At 42.2% G+C, this 18,740-nt stretch overlaps 2 protein-coding genes across 10 annotated transcripts in view; one reads left to right on the forward strand and one right to left on the reverse strand.

Annotated features, from left to right (window-relative positions):
• The window catches only part of PSIP1 (PC4 and SRSF1 interacting protein 1), a 51,727-nt gene that overhangs the window by 10,454 nt on the left and 22,533 nt on the right, over nt 1-18,740 (forward strand). For 3 of the 9 annotated variants that reach the window (XM_062208216.1, XM_062208217.1, XM_062208210.1), the window contains exons 3-5: nt 12,486-12,624; nt 15,995-16,099; nt 17,800-17,862. In XM_062208216.1, the coding sequence (XP_062064200.1) occupies nt 12,486-12,624; nt 15,995-16,099; nt 17,800-17,862 (307 nt within the window). Of the gene's footprint in view, nt 1-12,485; nt 12,625-15,994; nt 16,100-17,772; nt 17,863-18,740 lie in introns of all 9 variants that reach the window. The other 6 variants (XM_062208209.1, XM_062208211.1, XM_062208213.1 and 3 more) reach the window with 4 other exon arrangements.
• Nucleotides 18,016-18,740, reverse strand: part of SNAPC3 (small nuclear RNA activating complex polypeptide 3) — a 70,281-nt gene continuing 69,556 nt past the window's right edge. The window contains exon 11 of the transcript XR_009867643.1: nt 18,016-18,287. The gene's annotated coding sequence lies outside the window, so the exon portion shown is untranslated. The remainder of the gene's footprint in view (nt 18,288-18,740) is intronic.

An 18,740-nucleotide genomic window follows, 5' to 3' on the forward strand; every position in this document is an offset into this window, starting at 1 on the left:
GAGCAATGCCTCAAGTTAGAACCAGTATGTGGGGGCTGGTGCTGTGGTATAGCAGGTAAAACCTTCACCTGCAGTGCCGGCATTCATATTGAGTTCCAACTGCTCCACTTCCAATCCAGCTCCCTGCTATGGCCTGGGAAAGCAGCACAAGATAGCCCAGGTGTCTGGACCCCTGCATTCATGTGGGAGACCTGGAAGAAGCTCCTGGCTCTGGATTGGCACAGCTCCAGCCGTGGCAGCCATTTGGGGCGTGAACCAGCAGATGGAAGATCTGCCTCTGCCTTTCTGTAACTCTTCCTTTTGCATAAATAATAAATAAATCTTAAAAGGAAACCCCAATCTGTGCTTAAATAGGATTTTCTGTTTAGTAATTTTTTTTTTTTTGATTATTTATTTGCAAGGCAGAGTTGCAGAGAGAGAAAGAGAAGTCTTCCATCCGCTGCTTCACTCCCAAATAGCCACAGTGGCCGGAGCTGTTCTGATTTGAAGCCAGGAGCTTCTTCCCGGTCTCCCATGTCGGATGCAGGAGTCCAAGGACTTGGGCCATCTTCTGCTTTCCCAGGCCATAGCAGGGAGCTGGATTGGAAGTGGAGCAGCCAGGATTTAAACCGGCACCCTTATGGGATGCCAGCACAGCAAGCTGTGGCTTTACCTGCTTTACCACAGCGCCAGCTCCTGTTTGGTAATACTAACTTAGCAAAGTTAAATGAGTTGTAAACATCTCATCTTCAACTCTAATAGGCTTTCCCATTTTTTAATTTGTGACTTCTGATTTGCTTTAAAGAAAGAGTTCAGAATTTGTGATAACTGATGTTTCTGTGAGTGATATGTACATACATTCTTGGAGGCGATTGTAAATGGAATTCAGAGAAAAAACTGCTTTCAGTGTACTGACATTCTTAAAAAAATTGGGATACTCATAGGTACACACTTTGAGCTTTGACAAGTACCATGTAAGAAACATACTTGTAGGCTTTAGATCACTTCCGAATTATAAAATTAGTATTGTATTCAGTTAGTGATTTGCTCTTTTCCTAGGATGTTTTACATTAGCCTTCCTTTTTTTTTTTTTTTTTGACAGGCAGAGTGGACAGAGAGAGACAGAGAGAAAGGTCTTCCTTTGCCGTTGGTTCACCCTCCAATGGCCGCCGCGGTAGCGCGCTGCGGCCAGCGCACCGCGCTGATCCGATGGCAGGAGCCAGATGCTTGTCCTGGTCTCCCATGGGGTGCAGGGCCCAAGTACTTGGGCCATCCTCCACTGCACTCCCTGGCCACAGCAGAGAGCTGGCCTGGAAGAGGGGCAACCGGGACAGGATCGGTGCCCCGACCAGGACTAGAATCTAGTGTGGCAGCGCCGCAAGGCGGAGGATTAGCCTATTGAGCTGTGGCGCCGGCCAGCCTTCCTTCTTGACATTGATATTTGAGGTCTGAGTTGCTATGTATAGAGATATATTAGGTAGTGTTTCAGAGTCTGTGTGGCAGTGGGTAAAGGAACTTCTGCAGCCTTGTTTAAGGAGCACTGTGTGGAGTGAGGCTCTGCTTTTAACAGATTACCTTGCCTGATTCACTTCAGCTTTCTGGCCTTCAGTCTAGTTTTTTTTAAGATTTATTTATTTGAAAGGGTTACAGAGACAGAAAGAGAGGTCTTCGATCTGCTGGCTCACCAAATGGCCGCAATGGCTGGAGCTGAGTCAATCGGAAGCCTGGAGCTTCTTTTGAGTCTCCCATGTGGGTGCAGGAGCCCAAACACTTGGGCCATCCCCTGCTGCTTTCCCAGGCCATAGCAAAGAGTTGGATGGGAAGTGGAGCAGCTGGAACTCGAACCGGTGCCCATATGGGATCCAGGTGCTGCAGGTCAGGGCTTTAACTTGCTGTACCGTAGTGCTGGCTCCAGTTTTCTAATCTTTAAAATTAGGCTTGTGGTGCTCCTAAAGTGTCCTTATTGCATGAGTAACTTTCCTTGAATTAATATGTCTTTGCATTGTCACCATTTTTAAAGATTAAATATTATCTAAAAAGGGAACAGAGTAAGTTTTACTCCTATTTAAAAACGCCGAACTTGTTAATAGTTTGCAGTATTTCAGACTGGCTTTCGTATTTTTTTTGGTATTTGCTACTGTATGTAATTACATCCTGCTTTTATTTTGCATGTTAAGCATTTTTTGTGTGTCATTTAAAAATGGAATGCATTGAAGAATGAATCTGCTGCAGCCATACTAGGTGGCCCTTGGGGGAGCTAGTGATGGCTGTCTAGAAACTGATATGGGCTTTGTTCATCGAGTTTTTGGAGTTGAATTCCCAGGGAGGATTCCTTTTCAACTACTGTTGTTTCTGAGTCTCAGTAGAACTTCATGAGTCTTGAGTATAATTTTAATCCTCAACTTTATTATTGTAGCGTTATTTTATAACAAAATTTGGAATATGAAATGGTCCCACCAAAAATTAATTTTGTTGCAGCTTTTTAGTAAATAGGTAAGATGTTAAGTAACTGTTGATATGAAAAGACATTTATTTTAGTTTGATAAGGGCTACTTGTGAATGACTGTATAATATATTGAAACTACATTTCTAAGTATACAAATAAGTGGGTTGAAAAGAGTGGCTGTATGGGGCTGGCGCTGCAGTGCAGCAGATTAAAACCCTGGCCTACAGTGCTGGCATGCTATGTGGGCGCCGGTTTGAGCCCTGGCTGCTCCATTTCCATTCCCTGCTAATGTACCTAGAAAGGTCCTTGGACCCATGCACTCTTGTGGGAGACCTGGAGGAAGCCTCTGATTCCTGGCTTGATATTGGTCCAGCTCTGTTGCAGCCATTTGGGGAGTGAACCAGGAGGATGGAAGACCCCCCCTCACTCGCACATCGCTACCTCTTTTTGTAACTCTCAAATAAAAGGTTTTTGTTGTTTTTTTTTAAAGTGGCTGTAGTTGAGTGAAATTGATTACTCTTTTTTTAATTTGATACGATATTTTCTCAATTTTTAACAACTTAAGTATTGAGACATTCCATTTCACATACAGTTCACCCATTTAAAGTGTATAATTGAGTAGAATTTAGTATATTCAGAAGTAGTGCAGCCAGTAGTACAGTCTTCTTCATCCCCAGAAGAAACCCAGTGCCCATTAGCAGTTATTTCCCAGTCATCCCTCTTGCCTTGGCTTAGACAGCCACGTTCTTGGTGTAGACATTGCTTATTAATGGATCCATACAGGGCTGGCACTGTGGTGTAGCGTATGAAGCCGCTGCCTGTGGTGCCGGCATCCCACATGGGTGCTGGTCCAAGACCTGGCTGCTCCACTTCTGATCCAGCTCTCTGCTATGGCCTGGGAAAGCAGTAGAAGATTGCCCCCAAGTCCTTGGGCTCCTGCACCTGTGTGGGAGACCCAGAAGAAAGCTCCTGGCTTCGGATTGGCACAGTACCGACCATTGCAGCTAATTGAGGCGTGAACCGGAGGATGGGAGACCTCCCTCTACTTCTCCTCTCTCTCAATAACTCTTGACTTTCAAATAAATAAATAAATCTTTAAAAAAAAAATGGAGACATACAATATGAAACCTTTTTTTATATGTTTTCTATGATATAAAGCACCCTTTTTTTAAGATTTATTTATTTGAAAGGCAGAGTTAGAGAGGCAATGGCAGAGAAAGGTCTTTCATCTGCTGGCTCACTCCCCAGTTGGCTGCAATGGCTGGAGCCAATCTGAAGCTAGGAACCAGGAGCCTTCTCCAGGTCTCCCACGTGGGTGCAGGGGCCTAAAGACTTGGGCCATCTTCTGCTTTCCGAGGCCATACTAGAGAGCTGGATCAGAAGTGGAGCAGCCAGGGCTCCAACTGGAGCCCACATGGGATGCTGGCACCTGCTATGCCATAGCCCAGGCCCCATGAAATCTCTAAATCTCTAGTGACTGGGTTTTTTTTTTTTTTTTTTTTTCCACTTTAGCATCTTCTTTTTTTTCTTATTTATTTATTTGAAAGGGTTAGAGGCAGATTATTTATCTGCTGGTTTTCTCCCCAAATATCACAATAGCCGGAGTTGGGCCAGACTAAAGCCAGGAGCTTTATCCAGGTCTCCATGGGGGTGGCAGGGACCTAAATAGTTGGGCCATCTTCTGCTGCTTTCACAGGGAACTGGATTGGAAGTGGAGCAGCTGGGACACAATCCCGTGCCTATAATGTGATGCCGCTGCTGCACGTGTCTGCCTAAACCCCTACAGCACAACGCCAGCCCCCTACTTTAGCATTTTCAGAATTCATCTGTGTTGTAGCATGTGAATAGTACTTTGTTTCTTACTGACAAATAATATCCCATTGATTGGTCTTCTGTATTTTATTTATTCATTTCTTGATAGACATTTGGGTTGTTTCAACTTTCAGCTCTTGTGAACAATGCTGCTGTGACTATTTGTATACAAGCTTTTGTGTTGACATATGTTTTCATTTCCTCTAGAAGTGGGATTCCTGGGTCAAATGGCAACTTTTATGTTTGATCTTTTGAGAAACTGCCAGACTGTTCCAGATCAGCTGTCCCCATTTTACATTCCTGGTGGCAGTGTGTGAAGTTTCTTATTTCTCCATGTGCTTCCCAGTACTTGTTAATACCTTTTTTATTATGGCCATCCTTGTGGCTATAAAGCTGTGTCTTACTGTGGTTTCAATGTATATTTCCCTGGTAGCTAATGATACTGAACGTCTGTTCATATGTGAATTATTAAAACATCTTCTGTTTTTAAAGCAAACTATATTGATTTGTAAAGGTCTTTTCTGTTGGGAGGGCATTTAATTTTTGGTATATTAAGACTTGTGGCCAGCGCCGTGGCTCACTAGGCTAAGCCTCCTCCTGCGGCGCCGGCACACGGGGTTCTAGTCCCGGTTGGGGCGCTGGATTCTGTCCCGGTTGCTCCTCTTCCAGTCCAGCTCTGCTGTGGCCCGGGAGTGCAGTGGAGGATAGCCCAAGTCCTTGGGCCCTGCACCCGCATGGGAGACCAGGAGGAAGTACCTGGCTCCTGGCCTCAGATCAGCACGATGCGCCAGCTGCAGCGTGCAGGCCACAGCGGCCATTGGAGGGTGAACCAACGGTAAAGGAAGACCTTTCTCTCTGTCTCTCTCTCACTGTCCACTCTGTCAAAAATTAAAAAAAAAAAAAAAACTTGTGAATTTATTTGTGATGTAAGAACATGAGTTATAAAAAATGGAAAGTAGGACACAGAAATCTGCAAGGAGGAATGAGGGATGAATTTTAAAAACCTATTCAGCAAAATTGAAGATAAAGATAAACCAAATATAATGAAAGGCTATATGTGAAATGAGATGGTTGAATAAGACCAAATGTGAGTTGATTATATTCTGTGAATGTCTAGAATTCTATTCAGACTTTCAGATTTTATTAATACGATGAAATAGCAGTGTTTTATTTTGTGAGACAAGAATCAAACAAATCAAGACCAGGTAATGACACAGTGCAGTCAGAAACAGAGCAAGATGTCACTTGCTTGACTGATAAAAGTGGAATTTAAGAGAAGGCACGTGCCATCAGGTTTGCATGATTCCAGTATGCATATGTTTCAGTTACCTTGGTTTAATTAAGTAGCACCGTTACCTAGCAATATGGTTAAACTTTGGCTTATCCTGCTGTGTTACAGTCTGTGCAGTTACATAGACTGATATTTGCTGCTAGCTTTTCAGTCCATAAATAAAGATGTAAATTGGGTGCATTTTGTCACTTTGAAAAATTCTTGGTGATTGGTGACTAAGCATCTTTTTTTTTTTTTTTTTCAAATCATACAGCAGAACATAGATGGCCTCTTTTTTTTTTTTTTTTTTTTTTTTAAGATTTTATTCATTTATTTATTTGGGAGAGAGAGTTACAGTGAGAGAGAGATATAAAGGTCTTCCGTCTGCTGGTTCACTCCCCTATTGGCTGCAGTGGCCGGAACTGTACCGATCCAAAGCTAGGAGCTTCTTCCGCATTTCCCGCGTCAGGTGCAGGGGCCCAGGTGTTTAGGCCATCTTCTACTGCTTTCCCAGGCCAAAGCAGAGAGCTGGATCAGAAGAGGAGCAGTTGGGACTAGAACTGGTGTCCATATGGGATGCCAACACTGCAGACAGAGGATTAACCTACTGAGCCACAGTGCTGGCCCCATAGATGGCCTCTTTATCCCAGTAATATACCCATGTTTGATCTTACCAAGATAAAAAGAAGAGGAAATTAGCCTACAAAGATGAAAAGTTCAGGAAGAAACCAGTAACAATACTAGAAAAGAAATTGATTAATATTAGTGGAGGTTAGAAAAATAGATGACCTTGTGAATGAAGATATGTGCAGTTGGAGAGAGACTAATGTCCTAGTGAAGTGATGAAGGGCAAGCAGTGTTATTAACCGAACATGAGGGGAAGTGAGTGTAGTAGGAGGATGATGTTCCAGAGGAAATGATGCCAACAGAAAAACAATAAAGATAGTATAATGACTTAAAAAGTACGAAGAGGGACAAATGTTTGACACAGTGACTAAGATGCCACCTGGGATGGCATCTTAGGGTAGCTGAGTTTGAGTCCTGGCTCTGCTACTGATCCCCAACTTTTTTTTTTAACTTTTATTTAGTAAATATAAATTTCCAAAGTACAGTTTATGGATTACAATGGCTCCCCCCCCCCATTACTTCCCTCTCACCCGCAACCCTCCCATCTCCCGCTCCCTCTCCCATTCCATTCACATCAAGATTCATTTTCAATTTTCTTTATATACCGAAGACTGATCCCCAACTTTTTGCTAATGCACACGGCAGGTGATAATTAAAATAGCTGGGTTCATGCTGTCCACATGGGAGATCTGGATTGGGTTCTGGGCTCCTGGTTGCAGCCTGGTCCAGCCCTGGCTGTTGCAGACTTTGGGGAGTGAACTAACAGGTGGGAGCTTGTTCTTTGTTTCTCTACCTTTCAAATAAAAGAAATTAAATGGGCCGGCGCCGTGGCTCAACAGGCTAATCCTCCGCCTTGCGGCGCCGGCACACCGGGTTCTAGTCCCGGTCGGGGCACCGATCCTGTCCCGGTTGCCCCTCTTCCAGGCCAGCTCTCTGCTGTGGCCAGGGAGTGCAGTGGAGGATGGCCCAAGTCCTTGGGCCCTGCACCCCATGGGAGACCAGGAGAAGCACCTGGCTCCTGCCATCGGAACAGCGCGGTGCGCCGGCCGCAGCACGCTACCGCGGCGGCCATTGGAGGGTGAACCAACGGCAAAAGGAAGACCTTTCTCTCTGTCTCTCTCTCACTGTCCACTCTGCCTGTCCAAAAAAAAAAAAAAAAAAATTAAATGTACAAAGAATTAAGTGTTGTAAGCAGATCCAAACTTGGGAATATCACAATTCACCAAGGTCTAGAATATGCTCGTTCCATATGTTAAGCTATAGAAGAAGGCAACTCCTGTTGAAACTAAATAAATTTAATCTCGATGTTTCTAATGTTTAAGTTATAGTGTACTAAGTATTGGCTTTATTGTTTTATTTCATTACAAATTGATAATTGTCAGTAATGCTGTTTAGTGTTTTGACAATTTTTATTTTTTTAAAGGTTTACTTATTTGAGAGGCAGAGTTACAGCACAGGGAGACAGAGAGGTCTTCCATCCACTGGTTCACTCTCCAAATGGCCACAATCACCAGAGCTGAGCTGATCCCAAGCCAGGAGCCAGGACCTTCTTCCCAGTCTCTCATGTGGGTGCAAGAGCCCAAATACTTGGGCCTCCTTAAACTGTTTTCCCAGGCCATTAGCAGGGACCTGGATTGGAAGTGGAACAGATAGGATTTGAGCCAGCTCCCATATCAAATGCCAGCACCCCAGTGCCGACTCCTTGACAATTTTTAAGTCATGGAACAATCACTGATTTTTCTGTTGATTATTTCCCATTGTGCTTTGCACAGTGATTTTTGCTTACACTCCCATGCAAAGGAAAGACTGCCTGTTTTGAGATGAATAAAAATAATCTGTTTAGAAATACTTATTTCAAACCTTGATATACTAAATGTTATGATAGATGAGTCATTTTCAATGGCTTTTATGTTTAGAGTCATCTAAATGTACTTCATATTTGAGGTTTTAAAGCATTTTTCTATAATTAGATGTTTTTAAAGTCTCTCCCTACTTTCTGGAGTTGCTGTCGACAATTTTGAGCCCGTTAGGGCATTTGAACTGTAAGTGAGAGTGCTGACTTTGTCTCCATTGTTGGCTTAGGAGTCAGCCTTTTCTGACTTAGATTCCAATTTATCTCTTGTCTTGCTTGGTGTTGAGTCTATTTATACCTTTAAAATAATCCTCCTGTTTTTGTGGGGTTTCATGAGGGACTGAAAATTTGTGTTGCATTGATTCTAGCTAGAAATATATAAGATTTATTTATTTCATCTGAAAGGCAGAATGACAGAGAGGGAGGGAGACACACAACAACAGTTATCTTCTGTCCATCCTCTGGTTCACTCCCCAGACACCCGCAACAACCAGGAGCTACACCAGGCCAAGGCCAAGATCCAGGAACTCCGATCAGAGTCTCTCACATAGGGCAAGAATCCAAGTGGTTAATCCATTATCTGCTGCTGCCCAGGCGCATCAGTAGGAAGCTGGAGTATAAGTGTGGAGTAGCTGGAACTTGAGTCAGGAATTCTGATATGGGACGCAGGTGCCCCAAGCAGCAGTTAACCACAGTGCCTGCCACTAGAAGTATATTTTTGATGAAAGTTGAATTGAAGTCATACATTTAGAATTTGAAATCAATTGCATAGGAGAATTGTACTGTTTTAACTATAAATGCCAATTTTTCTGATTTGAGGCAGAAATGAATGATACCTAATAAAAACCTGAAATTCTTGATGAAATGAGATGATAATTTCAGTTTAATCCCCAAGTAAATTTCTTCTTCTTTTCTTTTTTTTTTTTTTTAAGATTTATTTATTTGTTTGAAAGGCAGAGTTACAGAGGTGCAGAGATAGAGGTTTTCCATCCACTGGTTCACTTCCCAAATGGCCGCAACGGCCGGAGCCAGGAGCTTCTTCTGGGTCTCCATGCAGGTACAGAGATCCAAGGACTTGGGTCATCCTCTGCTGCTTTCCCAGGTCATAGCAGAGAGCTGGATCAGAAGTAGAGCAGCCAGGACTAGAACTGACGCCCATATAGGATGTTGGCACTGCAGGCAGTGTCTTAACCTGCTATGCCACAGTGCCAGCCCCCATATCCCCTGCCCCAAGTAAATTTCTTCATGAATGAAGTTACTGGTATTCTTTACTCCTAGTATATATATAATGTATATTATTTTGAAATTGAGATGTACAATTAAAATACGTAGATATGTTGAGTATCCCTGATTTACAGAATTGAAATAATAAACTTTTATATACCCTCATATTTAAATAGAGCTCCAAAATGTGCTGTTACAGTTTTTATTTATTGAGAGGCATGAACATGTGCATGCACACACACATGAAGAAAGTTTCTGTCCACTGGTTCGCTTCCAACGGCCAGGTATCTTCTGAGTGGCAGAGACCCGAACCACTGGAGCCATCACACGCTTCCTCTCAGGGTGTACTTCAGTTGGAAGCTGCAATCAGGAGGGAAGCTCGAATTCAAACACAGGCACTCCCATATGCTATGTGGATGTCTTAACTGCTAGGCCAGACATCTGCCCCTAATTCTCACTTGAATGGAAATTTTCTTTAAAATCCTTTCAGAGTATTCTGGCTAGAGTCAACTAGTCATTAGGTCCCTGATTTCTTAAAGAATTTCAGCAGATGGATGGATTATTTTTTTAAAGATTTATCTATTTGAAAGTCAGTTACAGAGAGAGAGGAGAGGCAGAGAGAGAGAGAGAGGGGTCTTCCATCTGATGGTTCACTCCCTAGTTGGCTGCAATGGCTAGAGCCATGCCAATCCAAAGCCAGAATTCAGGAGCCTCTTCCCAGTCTCCCATGCTGGTGCAGGGGTCCAAGGACTTGAGCCGTCTTCCACTGCTTTCCCAGGCCACAGCAGAGAGCTGGATCGGAAGTGGAGCAGCCGGGTCTCAGACCGGTGCCCATATGGGATGCTGGCACTTCAGGACAGGGCATTAACCCACTGTGCCACAGCGCCGGCTCCAGCAGATAGATTTATGTATTTATATATATATATATTTGTAAATAAATGTCTATTTATAAATAAATATATCTAATTGTAATACCTTTAAGTTTTAGTGCACTTTAGAGGAAATGACTATCAGTTCCATTTTCCTGTTGCTTTGGAATGTACATTCAGTTCTCATAGCAAAAAACTCAAAAGCTGTCTGCTTTTATAGATTGAGAGACTCCTGCATAAATGACATAAGGAAATGTGTGCATATATGTGTAGTCATGCATACTGAGTTGATGCTTATTATTTGTGAATTTGCCTAGTCACTAAAATTTGTCATTCCAAATAAATACTTGCAGCACCTGTGAGATCATTCGAAGATGTACGTAGAATAGCATAACAATCTGAGGTGTCTAATGGATGCTTTTCCTGCAGAGGTTGAACAAGGAAGTACTTTGTTCAGATTCTCATGCTGTAAACAAGTCTGTTTTGCAATCTATTTATTGCCATAGGTTTTTGCATTTTGCACTTACTTCTTAACCTAGCTGTCAGGTGTAGTGCTGCAATGCTGTAGAGTGCAAGGTGGCTATGATGTGCTTTCATAGAGAAAGTATGTGTTATGTAAGTGGCTGGCTTTGAGCACAGTGTTAATTAACAGTCTATTCTTATATTAAATAAGATGTCTTTTAATAAAAATACACAGAAAAATATAACACAGAAAAAACACAATCAACTAATATTGACTGGTTTACTAAAATGTTGTTAAAGGGCCTAATCTTGTATATTTCCTAAGGAGCAGTGGTTCAGCTCTAAGTCACCAACTTAGTGTTCATGGTGAATTAAAAAAACATAACTGCCACAAATAATAATAGTTGACTGTGTATATGTAAATAAACTGGCTATAGTATTTATCTAATTCACTCATTGAATGAAATACTTAAGACATTTTAAAAATGTAAATTTAGATAATAAACTTTTGACAGTTTCATAAATTGTGTAACCAAATTGTTTTGCAGGAAAATTGTATTTGGAGTGCAAAGTGTTTATTAATGCTGTTGTCAAAGGTTTTTATGATTGTTTTTTGTGGTTAAAGGAAATTTACTGTTTTAACCTTTTAAAATGTATGGTTCATTGAGTTAAGTACATTTACATTGTCCAACTTTTGGAGGTTTCTTTTTCTCTATTTTTTTCAAAAAATTTGTTTATTTATTTGAGAGAGTTACAGACAGAGGGAGAGACAGGTCTTCGTCTACTTGTTCATTCCCCAAATAGCCTCAACGGCCAGAGATGGGCCTAACTGAAGCTGGGAGCCAGGAGTTTCCTCCCGGTCTCACACACAGGTGAAAAGGCCCAAGCTCTTGGGCCATCTTCTGCTTTCTGAGGCCACAGCAGAAGCTGGATTGGAAGAGGAGCAGCTGAGACATGAACCGGCATTCATACTGGAAGCCGGCGCTGCAGGTGGAGGCCTAGCCTACTATGCCAGATCACTGGCCCCCATCTATTTTTTTTTTTTTTTGACAGGCAGAGTGGATAGTGAGAGAGAGAGGCAGAGAGAAAGGTCTTCCTCTTTTTTTTTTTTGACAGGCAGAGTGGATAGTGAGAGAGAGAGACAGAGAGAAAGGTCTTCCTTTTTGCCGTTGGTTCACCCTCCAATGGCCGCCGCAGCCAGCACATCGCGCTGATCCGAAGCCAGGAGCCAGGTGCTTCTCCTGGTCTCCCATGCGGGTGCAGGGCCCAAAGACTTGGGCCATCCTCCACTGCCTTCCCGGGCCATAGCAGAGAGCTGGCCTGGAAGAGGGGCAACCGGGATAGAATCCGGCGCCCCGACCGGGACTAGAACCCGGTGTGCCGGCGCCGCAAGGCAGAGGATTAGCCTGTTAAGCCACGGCGCCAGCCTATTTTTTTCTTTTTTTAAAGATTTTATTTGAAAGGCAGATGGAGAGAGAGAGAGGGAGAGACAGAGAAAGAGAGAGGTCTTCCATCTGCTAGTTCACTCCCCAAATGCCTGCAGTGACTTGGCTGGGCCAGAATGAAGCCAGGAGCTTCTTCCTGGTCTCCCAAGTGGGTGCAGGGGCCCAAGGATTTGGGCTGTCCTCCGCTGCTTTCCCAGGCACATTAGCAGGGCACTGCATCAGAAGCAGAGCAGCCGGAAATCTAACTGGTGCCCATATGGGATGCCAGTGCCACAGGTGGCGTCTTTGCCCACTACATTGCTGGCCATGTTTCTTTTTTAATAGGATTACAGATCTTAGTAAAAGAATTAAGTGTATTTACTTGTGTTTACCATTTACGTAAGATTTATAATGCAGTTTAGATTAAGAATTTTTGATGAGTAGATCATGGGGTAGTGCTGTTCAGTGGCTTATTATTTAATTGAAGTTTCTTTGCACTCATATCCATCTTCTTTTTTAGTGCTTTTTTAGGACCAAAGGATATTTTTCCTTACTCAGAAAATAAGGAAAAGTATGGCAAGCCAAATAAACGAAAAGGTTTTAATGAAGGTTTATGGGAGATAGATAACAATCCGAAAGTGAAATTTTCAAGTCAACAGGTGAGTCATATTACATAAAATTTAGTATTATTTACTCAATCTTGGGGAATAATCAGTACCCTAATTGTAGGAAAATAAATGTCTTATCACAAAATTCAGGTTAAATTGGTGTGTTCTTGTTCATGTGTAGATGAATTGATAAAATTACTTGCATGGCTAAGCATTTTAAAGAAAACAAATACTCAGTTATTAACTTACTGATTAAGGGTTTATTATTTGACACATCATTGAAATTTTTTGTAATTTGAGAGGCAGAGAGGGATAGGCAAAGTGAGCTTTCCTCCGGTGGTTCATTTCTCAGAAGCCTACAATGGCTTGGCCAGGAGCTAGGAGCTCATTCCATGTCTCCCCATTAATGGTTAGAAGGACCCAACTACTTGAGCCATCAGTGCTGCCTCCCAGCTTGTGCCTTAGCAGGAAGCTATGATACAGAATGTGAGTGCCTTAACCTTGGTCAAACTCCTGATGCTTAGGACGGCGCCATAGCTCAACAGGCTAATCCTCCGCCTGCGGCGCCGGCACACCGGGTTCTAGTCCCGGTCAGGGTGCCGGATTCTGTCCCGGTTGCCCCTCTTCCAGGCCAGCTCTCTGCTATGGCCCGGGAAGGCAGTGGAGGATGGCCCCAGTGCTTGGGCCCTGCACTCCATGGGAGACCAGGATAAGCACCTGGCTCCTGCCTTCGGATCAGCGCGGTGCACCGGCCACAGCACACCGGCCGTGGCGGCCATTGGAGGGTGAACCAACAGCAAAGGAAGACCTTTCTCTCTGTCTCTTTCTCTCTCACTGTCCACTCTGCCTGTCAAAAATTTAAAAAATAAATAAATAAATAAACCTGCTGCTGCCTATATCCTTGAATTTAAACCACGTGTGTTGTTAATTTTTTCTTCTTAATTCAGGTTCTGTAATTTACAGAGTGTGTGCTTCAGTTTTCTTATTCTCTATTTATATACATAGTATTAGAATATGAACCTCACATGGGTCAAATGAAATGGTTACCAAAGTGCAACACTGCAGATTATATATATCACATCTAAAACTGCAGATTTATTAGACTTTTTCTTTTCTCTTATTTTTTTGTGTCCAAGACTTTGTTAATTATACATGACACTAAATTTTTCATGGAGTGGTTGGTACCCAATTTGTATCATTTTTTTTTTTCATACAACAGAACTTACTGTTTCTCTTATTTTTTTCTCTATTCTGGCTGTTAGTACTTACTGACTTTTTTTTCTATATTGTCAGTTGCACTCTTGAACTATGTAGTCCTAAAGTTTAGGATTTAAAATAAACCATCCAGGTTTTATAATGGGACCAGAAAGCTGTAAGTGGAGATCTTTATGAAACTATTGATAGCTTCTCATTTGTCAATGAAAGTTCTTTTATTAAAACTTGAGTGGTCAGCAGCTGGGGAGAAAACTGAACATTCTGCAACTTTGTACTCAACCTTTTTAAAGTTCTTCACAGGAGTGCTATGCTTGTCTCACCTTTGAGAACTTTTCAGATGCTCCTCTATCTGGAATATAGAAATCTTTGCTCCAGGGTCGCAGTTATGTGCCTTGATTACCATCTGTTACTTTGATATTTGTCAGTAACTGCCACAGATTTTATACACACACACATAAAGAGAGAGGGAAACAGAGTGAGCAAGCATAAATATTCACTGTGTATGTGTTGAATGGATGCTAGGGTTCCCATCATTGCCCTGACAGTGTAATGGGAGGAATTTGTCTAAATAAATGAAATGGATTGTTTCTGAAATTAACATTTCGCAGTTCTGTGACTGCACTGTTATGGTCATGATCCTTTTCATCCTCCAGATTGCCCAGCATGATAATGCTGTCCTTTATTCTATCTCCCTACTTAATCCCTAGGTAGTTTTCTCCCTGTAGAAATGGGATTTTCTGCTCCACCATGAAAGCCTTGGTAGGTTTTGTGGATGCAACCAAATTACCTTTTCTGTTTTTATCAAAGTATGAATGATTGTGCTGATCTGATATACTCTTGTGATTCCCAGGCCCAGACACATCCACAGTGTTCCATATTCTAGAGTTTTGGAAAAGCAGCGATGCCCACATTTAATTAAAAAAAAAGATTGGTTGTCATGATTTTTAAAAATTCCTATATCACTAAGTAATCTTCAGGGCATTTTTTTAAAAGATTTATTTTTATTTATTTGAGTTACAGAGAGAGGTAGAGACAGAGAGAGAGGTCTTCCTCTGGTTCACTCCCCAGATGGCCACAATGGAGCCAGGAGCTTCTTCCTGGTCTCCCACGTGGGTGCTGGGGCCCAAGGACTTGGGCCATCTTCTCCTTCCAAGGCCCATAGCAGAGAGCAGGATCGGAAGGAGGGCAGCCGGGACTAGAACTGGCACCCATATGGGATGCCAGTGCTTCAGGCCAGGGCTTTAACCTGCTGTGCCACAGCGCTGGCCCCCAGGACATTTTTATATCATCTTTATAATAATAGATTATCAGCATTGCCTGTTTACAACAGAGGAAATAGGTTCAGTTTATAAAACTTCGAAGAGGAAACAGAAAAAGAGGTGGTTTGGGTTAGATTGCTGGAATCTACTAGATGTTGGCTTGCCCCACTCCCAAAAGTATTCTGGGTCGTTTCTCATTCTCCCCCCTTTTGCCTGGCATTCTGAAAGTCTAGGACTCCCAGACTTAAGTTTGTCTATCGCAGGGAAGAGTGCTTTTTAAAATTTAGCAATGATTACTGGACTAAACAGCTTTAAATGAGAATCACCCAAGTTTGGATTTCAGGAATCGGCATTTTAAATAAACTGGGATTTTTTTTTTTTTTTTTTTTTTAAGATTTATTTGAGAGGCAGAGACAGAGAGAAAGGTTTTCCAACCACTGGTTCACTCCCCAAATGGCCACAGTGACCAGCGTTGAGCTGATCCAAAGCCAGGAGCCAGGAGCTTCTTCTGGTTCTTCCATGTGGGTGCAGGGGCCTAAGCACTTGGGCCATTGTCTTCTGCTTTTCTAGGCCATTAGCATAGCGCTGGATTGGAAGAGGAGCAGCCTGGATTTGAACTGGTGCCCTTAACGGGATTCTGGCACCGTAGGCAGAGGCTTAGCATACTACACTACAGTGCCAACCCCCATAAACTGGGTTTTAATAGATGAAAGTCTAACTCTCACACTTTGTACAGGAATACAGACCCTTATAAGATTTAAAAAGAAACACTGGCATTTAAAATTACTTTAAAATTGAACATATTTTAAGTGTCCTGTGGAGCAGAAATCAGAATACTTTTGTAACTTTCTTGTAAACAGGCTTTTGATTTTTTTCATGAGTACAAAATTTTTTAAAGTTGGGGTAGAACCTTATTTTGTGAAATTAATAGAGTTGATGGCTTACAGGCATCAACTAAACAATCAAATGCCTCATCTGATGTTGAAGCTGAAGAAAAAGAAACTAGTGTTTCAAAGGAAGATACTGATCATGAAGAAAAAGCCAGCAATGAGGTATGTGTCATTTCTCATTCACTCTAAACCCATTTTGTTGCAAGGAAGAAATTGTGAAATGATTGTGACAAAGTAGAAAGTAAATTTTAAAAAATTTACCTGAGAGCTGGACAGAGAGGCAGTTCCAATCCACTGGTTCCTTCTCCTAATTCTTGGAATGATCAGGTAGGCCAGTTAGAACCAGAAGCTGGGATTATTACATTCCAGGTCTCCCACATGGGTGGCAGGAACCTAATTACTTGAGCCATCACTTTTGCCTCCCAGAGTCTGTATGCTTGGGAAGCAGGACATAGGAGCCAGAGCCTGGAATCCAACTCAGTTATTCCAATACAACTTAGTTGTTCTAGTTAGTGATGTGGGTATGTTAACTGTGAGGCTAAATGCCTGTCTCTGAGAGTAATCAGAAAGTATGTCAAAAATGAATGAGAAGACATTTGAGGCTTATATTTGTATAACTGCCAAATGTCATAATTTGCATCTTTAAGAGGCATGGGTGTTCTATTTGAAATTATTTTTATGTTTCAAACATGAAGTCTGGGATTGGTGTTGTGCGTAGCAAATTAAGATGATGCTGACATTCCATGTGAGGATCAGTTTGTGTCTTGGCTTCTCCAGTTCTGATCCAGCTCACTGCTAATGGCCTGGGGAAAGCAGCAGAAGAAGGTCCAAGTGTTTGGGCCCCTGTACCCATGTGGGAGACCTGGCTGGAGTTCCAGGTTGCAGCCATTTGGGGAGTGAACCAGCAGATGGAAGATCTACCTCTCCCTTTCTCTTTGTAACTGCCTTTCAAATAAATAAATCTTAAAACAAAACATGAAGTCCAGCTATGAGGTAATTAGTGTTTGTTAGGAATATTGTTAAATTTTATATTTTTATTTGAATGCCAGAGACAGAGAGATCATCCATCTGGTTCACTCTCTCAAATTCCTGTAATGGTTGGGGCTGAGCCATGCTGATGCTGGGAGCCTAGAACTCCATCCCTGTCTCCCATCTGTGTGCTTGAGCCGTTATCTGCTGCCTCGCATGTTAGCAGGAAGCTGGAACTCCATCTGGGTCTCCCATGTGGATGGCAGGGGCCTAAGGCACTTGGGCCATCTTCCACTGCTTTCCCAGGCCATTAGCAGGGAGCTGGGTTGGAAGAGGAGTAGCTGGGACTCAAACTGGTGCTCACTTGGAATGCTCGCATTGTAGATGGTAGCTTAATGTGTTGGGTCCACATCTTCCCATATTAAAGAGAGCTACTGCAGGTGGATGTATTGGAAAAGGCATTAGACTGAGTTGCTCTTAAACCTACTTGACTTGCAGCTCTGTAGTTCAAGTGGGCACTCTGCCTTTGTAGGCCTTAGGAAATGGTCGTCTCCAAAGACCCAAGCTACCTGTAAGATTCACAGCCCTAAAATCCAGTTTCTCCTATAGAAAAGGTGGTTTTATACACTTAAACAGACAGACTTTCTGGGTATTAGCAAGCATGTATTAGATTTAGTCTGACTATGGCAATGTGTTTTCCAGATGAAGATAATAGCTATTACTTTCACTTTATAATGGCAAGACTTTTAATGTTTACAATTTCAAAGGCCAGAGAAGCAAGGCAATTTTCCCAGTGCTTTTGGTGAAACGTGCTGGTCAATTTCAGTTTAAGAATGTTTCTTTCAGTATTTGTGTAATTTATCTAGTTTTATTGCTATTTGCTTTTTTTTCAGGATGTGTCTAAAGCAACTGACATCAGCACTCCAAAAGCTGCTAGAAGAGGGAGAAAGAGAAAGGTACTTGCACTGATTAATTACAGGGATCTTAAAGGCATTTTTATTTTATTTGAATTGAATAACAGATAACAAAACCTTATTTAACTTGACCTTTACTCTAAGCCCTTTTTTAGATTAGACTGTTTAATTAGCAGCACTGTAAAGCTGCCACAAAACACCAAACACCAGAGTTAGAGGAAAGGTTTATTATCTGGTGGGGGAAGCTCAAAGGGAGAGGACGAGAGAGAGAGAGGGAGAGGGAGATGTTCAGGAACAGCTCCTGTTAAACCTTGAGTCCTGTTAGGGTGGAGGTGGAGCTGCACGTGTGGTTGGGCCATGTGGTCACTTGGCTTCCAGCAGGGACTAGAGCTTAGGATGGTGTCCGAAGTATAGATCGTGCCACAGATAAGAAGCACTGTTTGTTTTCTTAGTGCATTACCGCCCACCTGGAAATAAAATGCATCAGTTTTCATTCATTTCAGTGACTCTCTGCCTCTGTTGTCCCTGTAAAATTATAGTAATAAATTCTTATAGTTAAAAAGTGAAATGATTGAACACACATAAAATGTTTATAAAACTGGTTCCTAAACACAGGTGAGTACTTTATCAGTGTTGTCTGTGACATTATTTGTTATGTAACTGCATTGTGTGAAATGAGCGTGTGTCAGTGTAGGGCCAGATACATGTTGTGCTTTCAATTAATGTGAGTTTGTCCCTACCTATATGAGGTTTTATTCACACCTATTTCTGTCCTGTTGATGCCTCTATTATGTACAGATAAATAAAACCATGACTTCAGCATCTCATGAGGAAGCAAAATTTGAAAAATAATTAGTGATTTTTGTATCCTTTGTAGGTTAAGATGGGAAGGAATGGGATAACTTTAACAAGATTTCAAA

The sequence above is a fragment of the Lepus europaeus genome, chromosome 12 (genome assembly GCF_033115175.1).
Source record: "Lepus europaeus isolate LE1 chromosome 12, mLepTim1.pri, whole genome shotgun sequence".
Classification (NCBI taxonomy): Eukaryota; Metazoa; Chordata; class Mammalia; order Lagomorpha; family Leporidae; genus Lepus; species Lepus europaeus.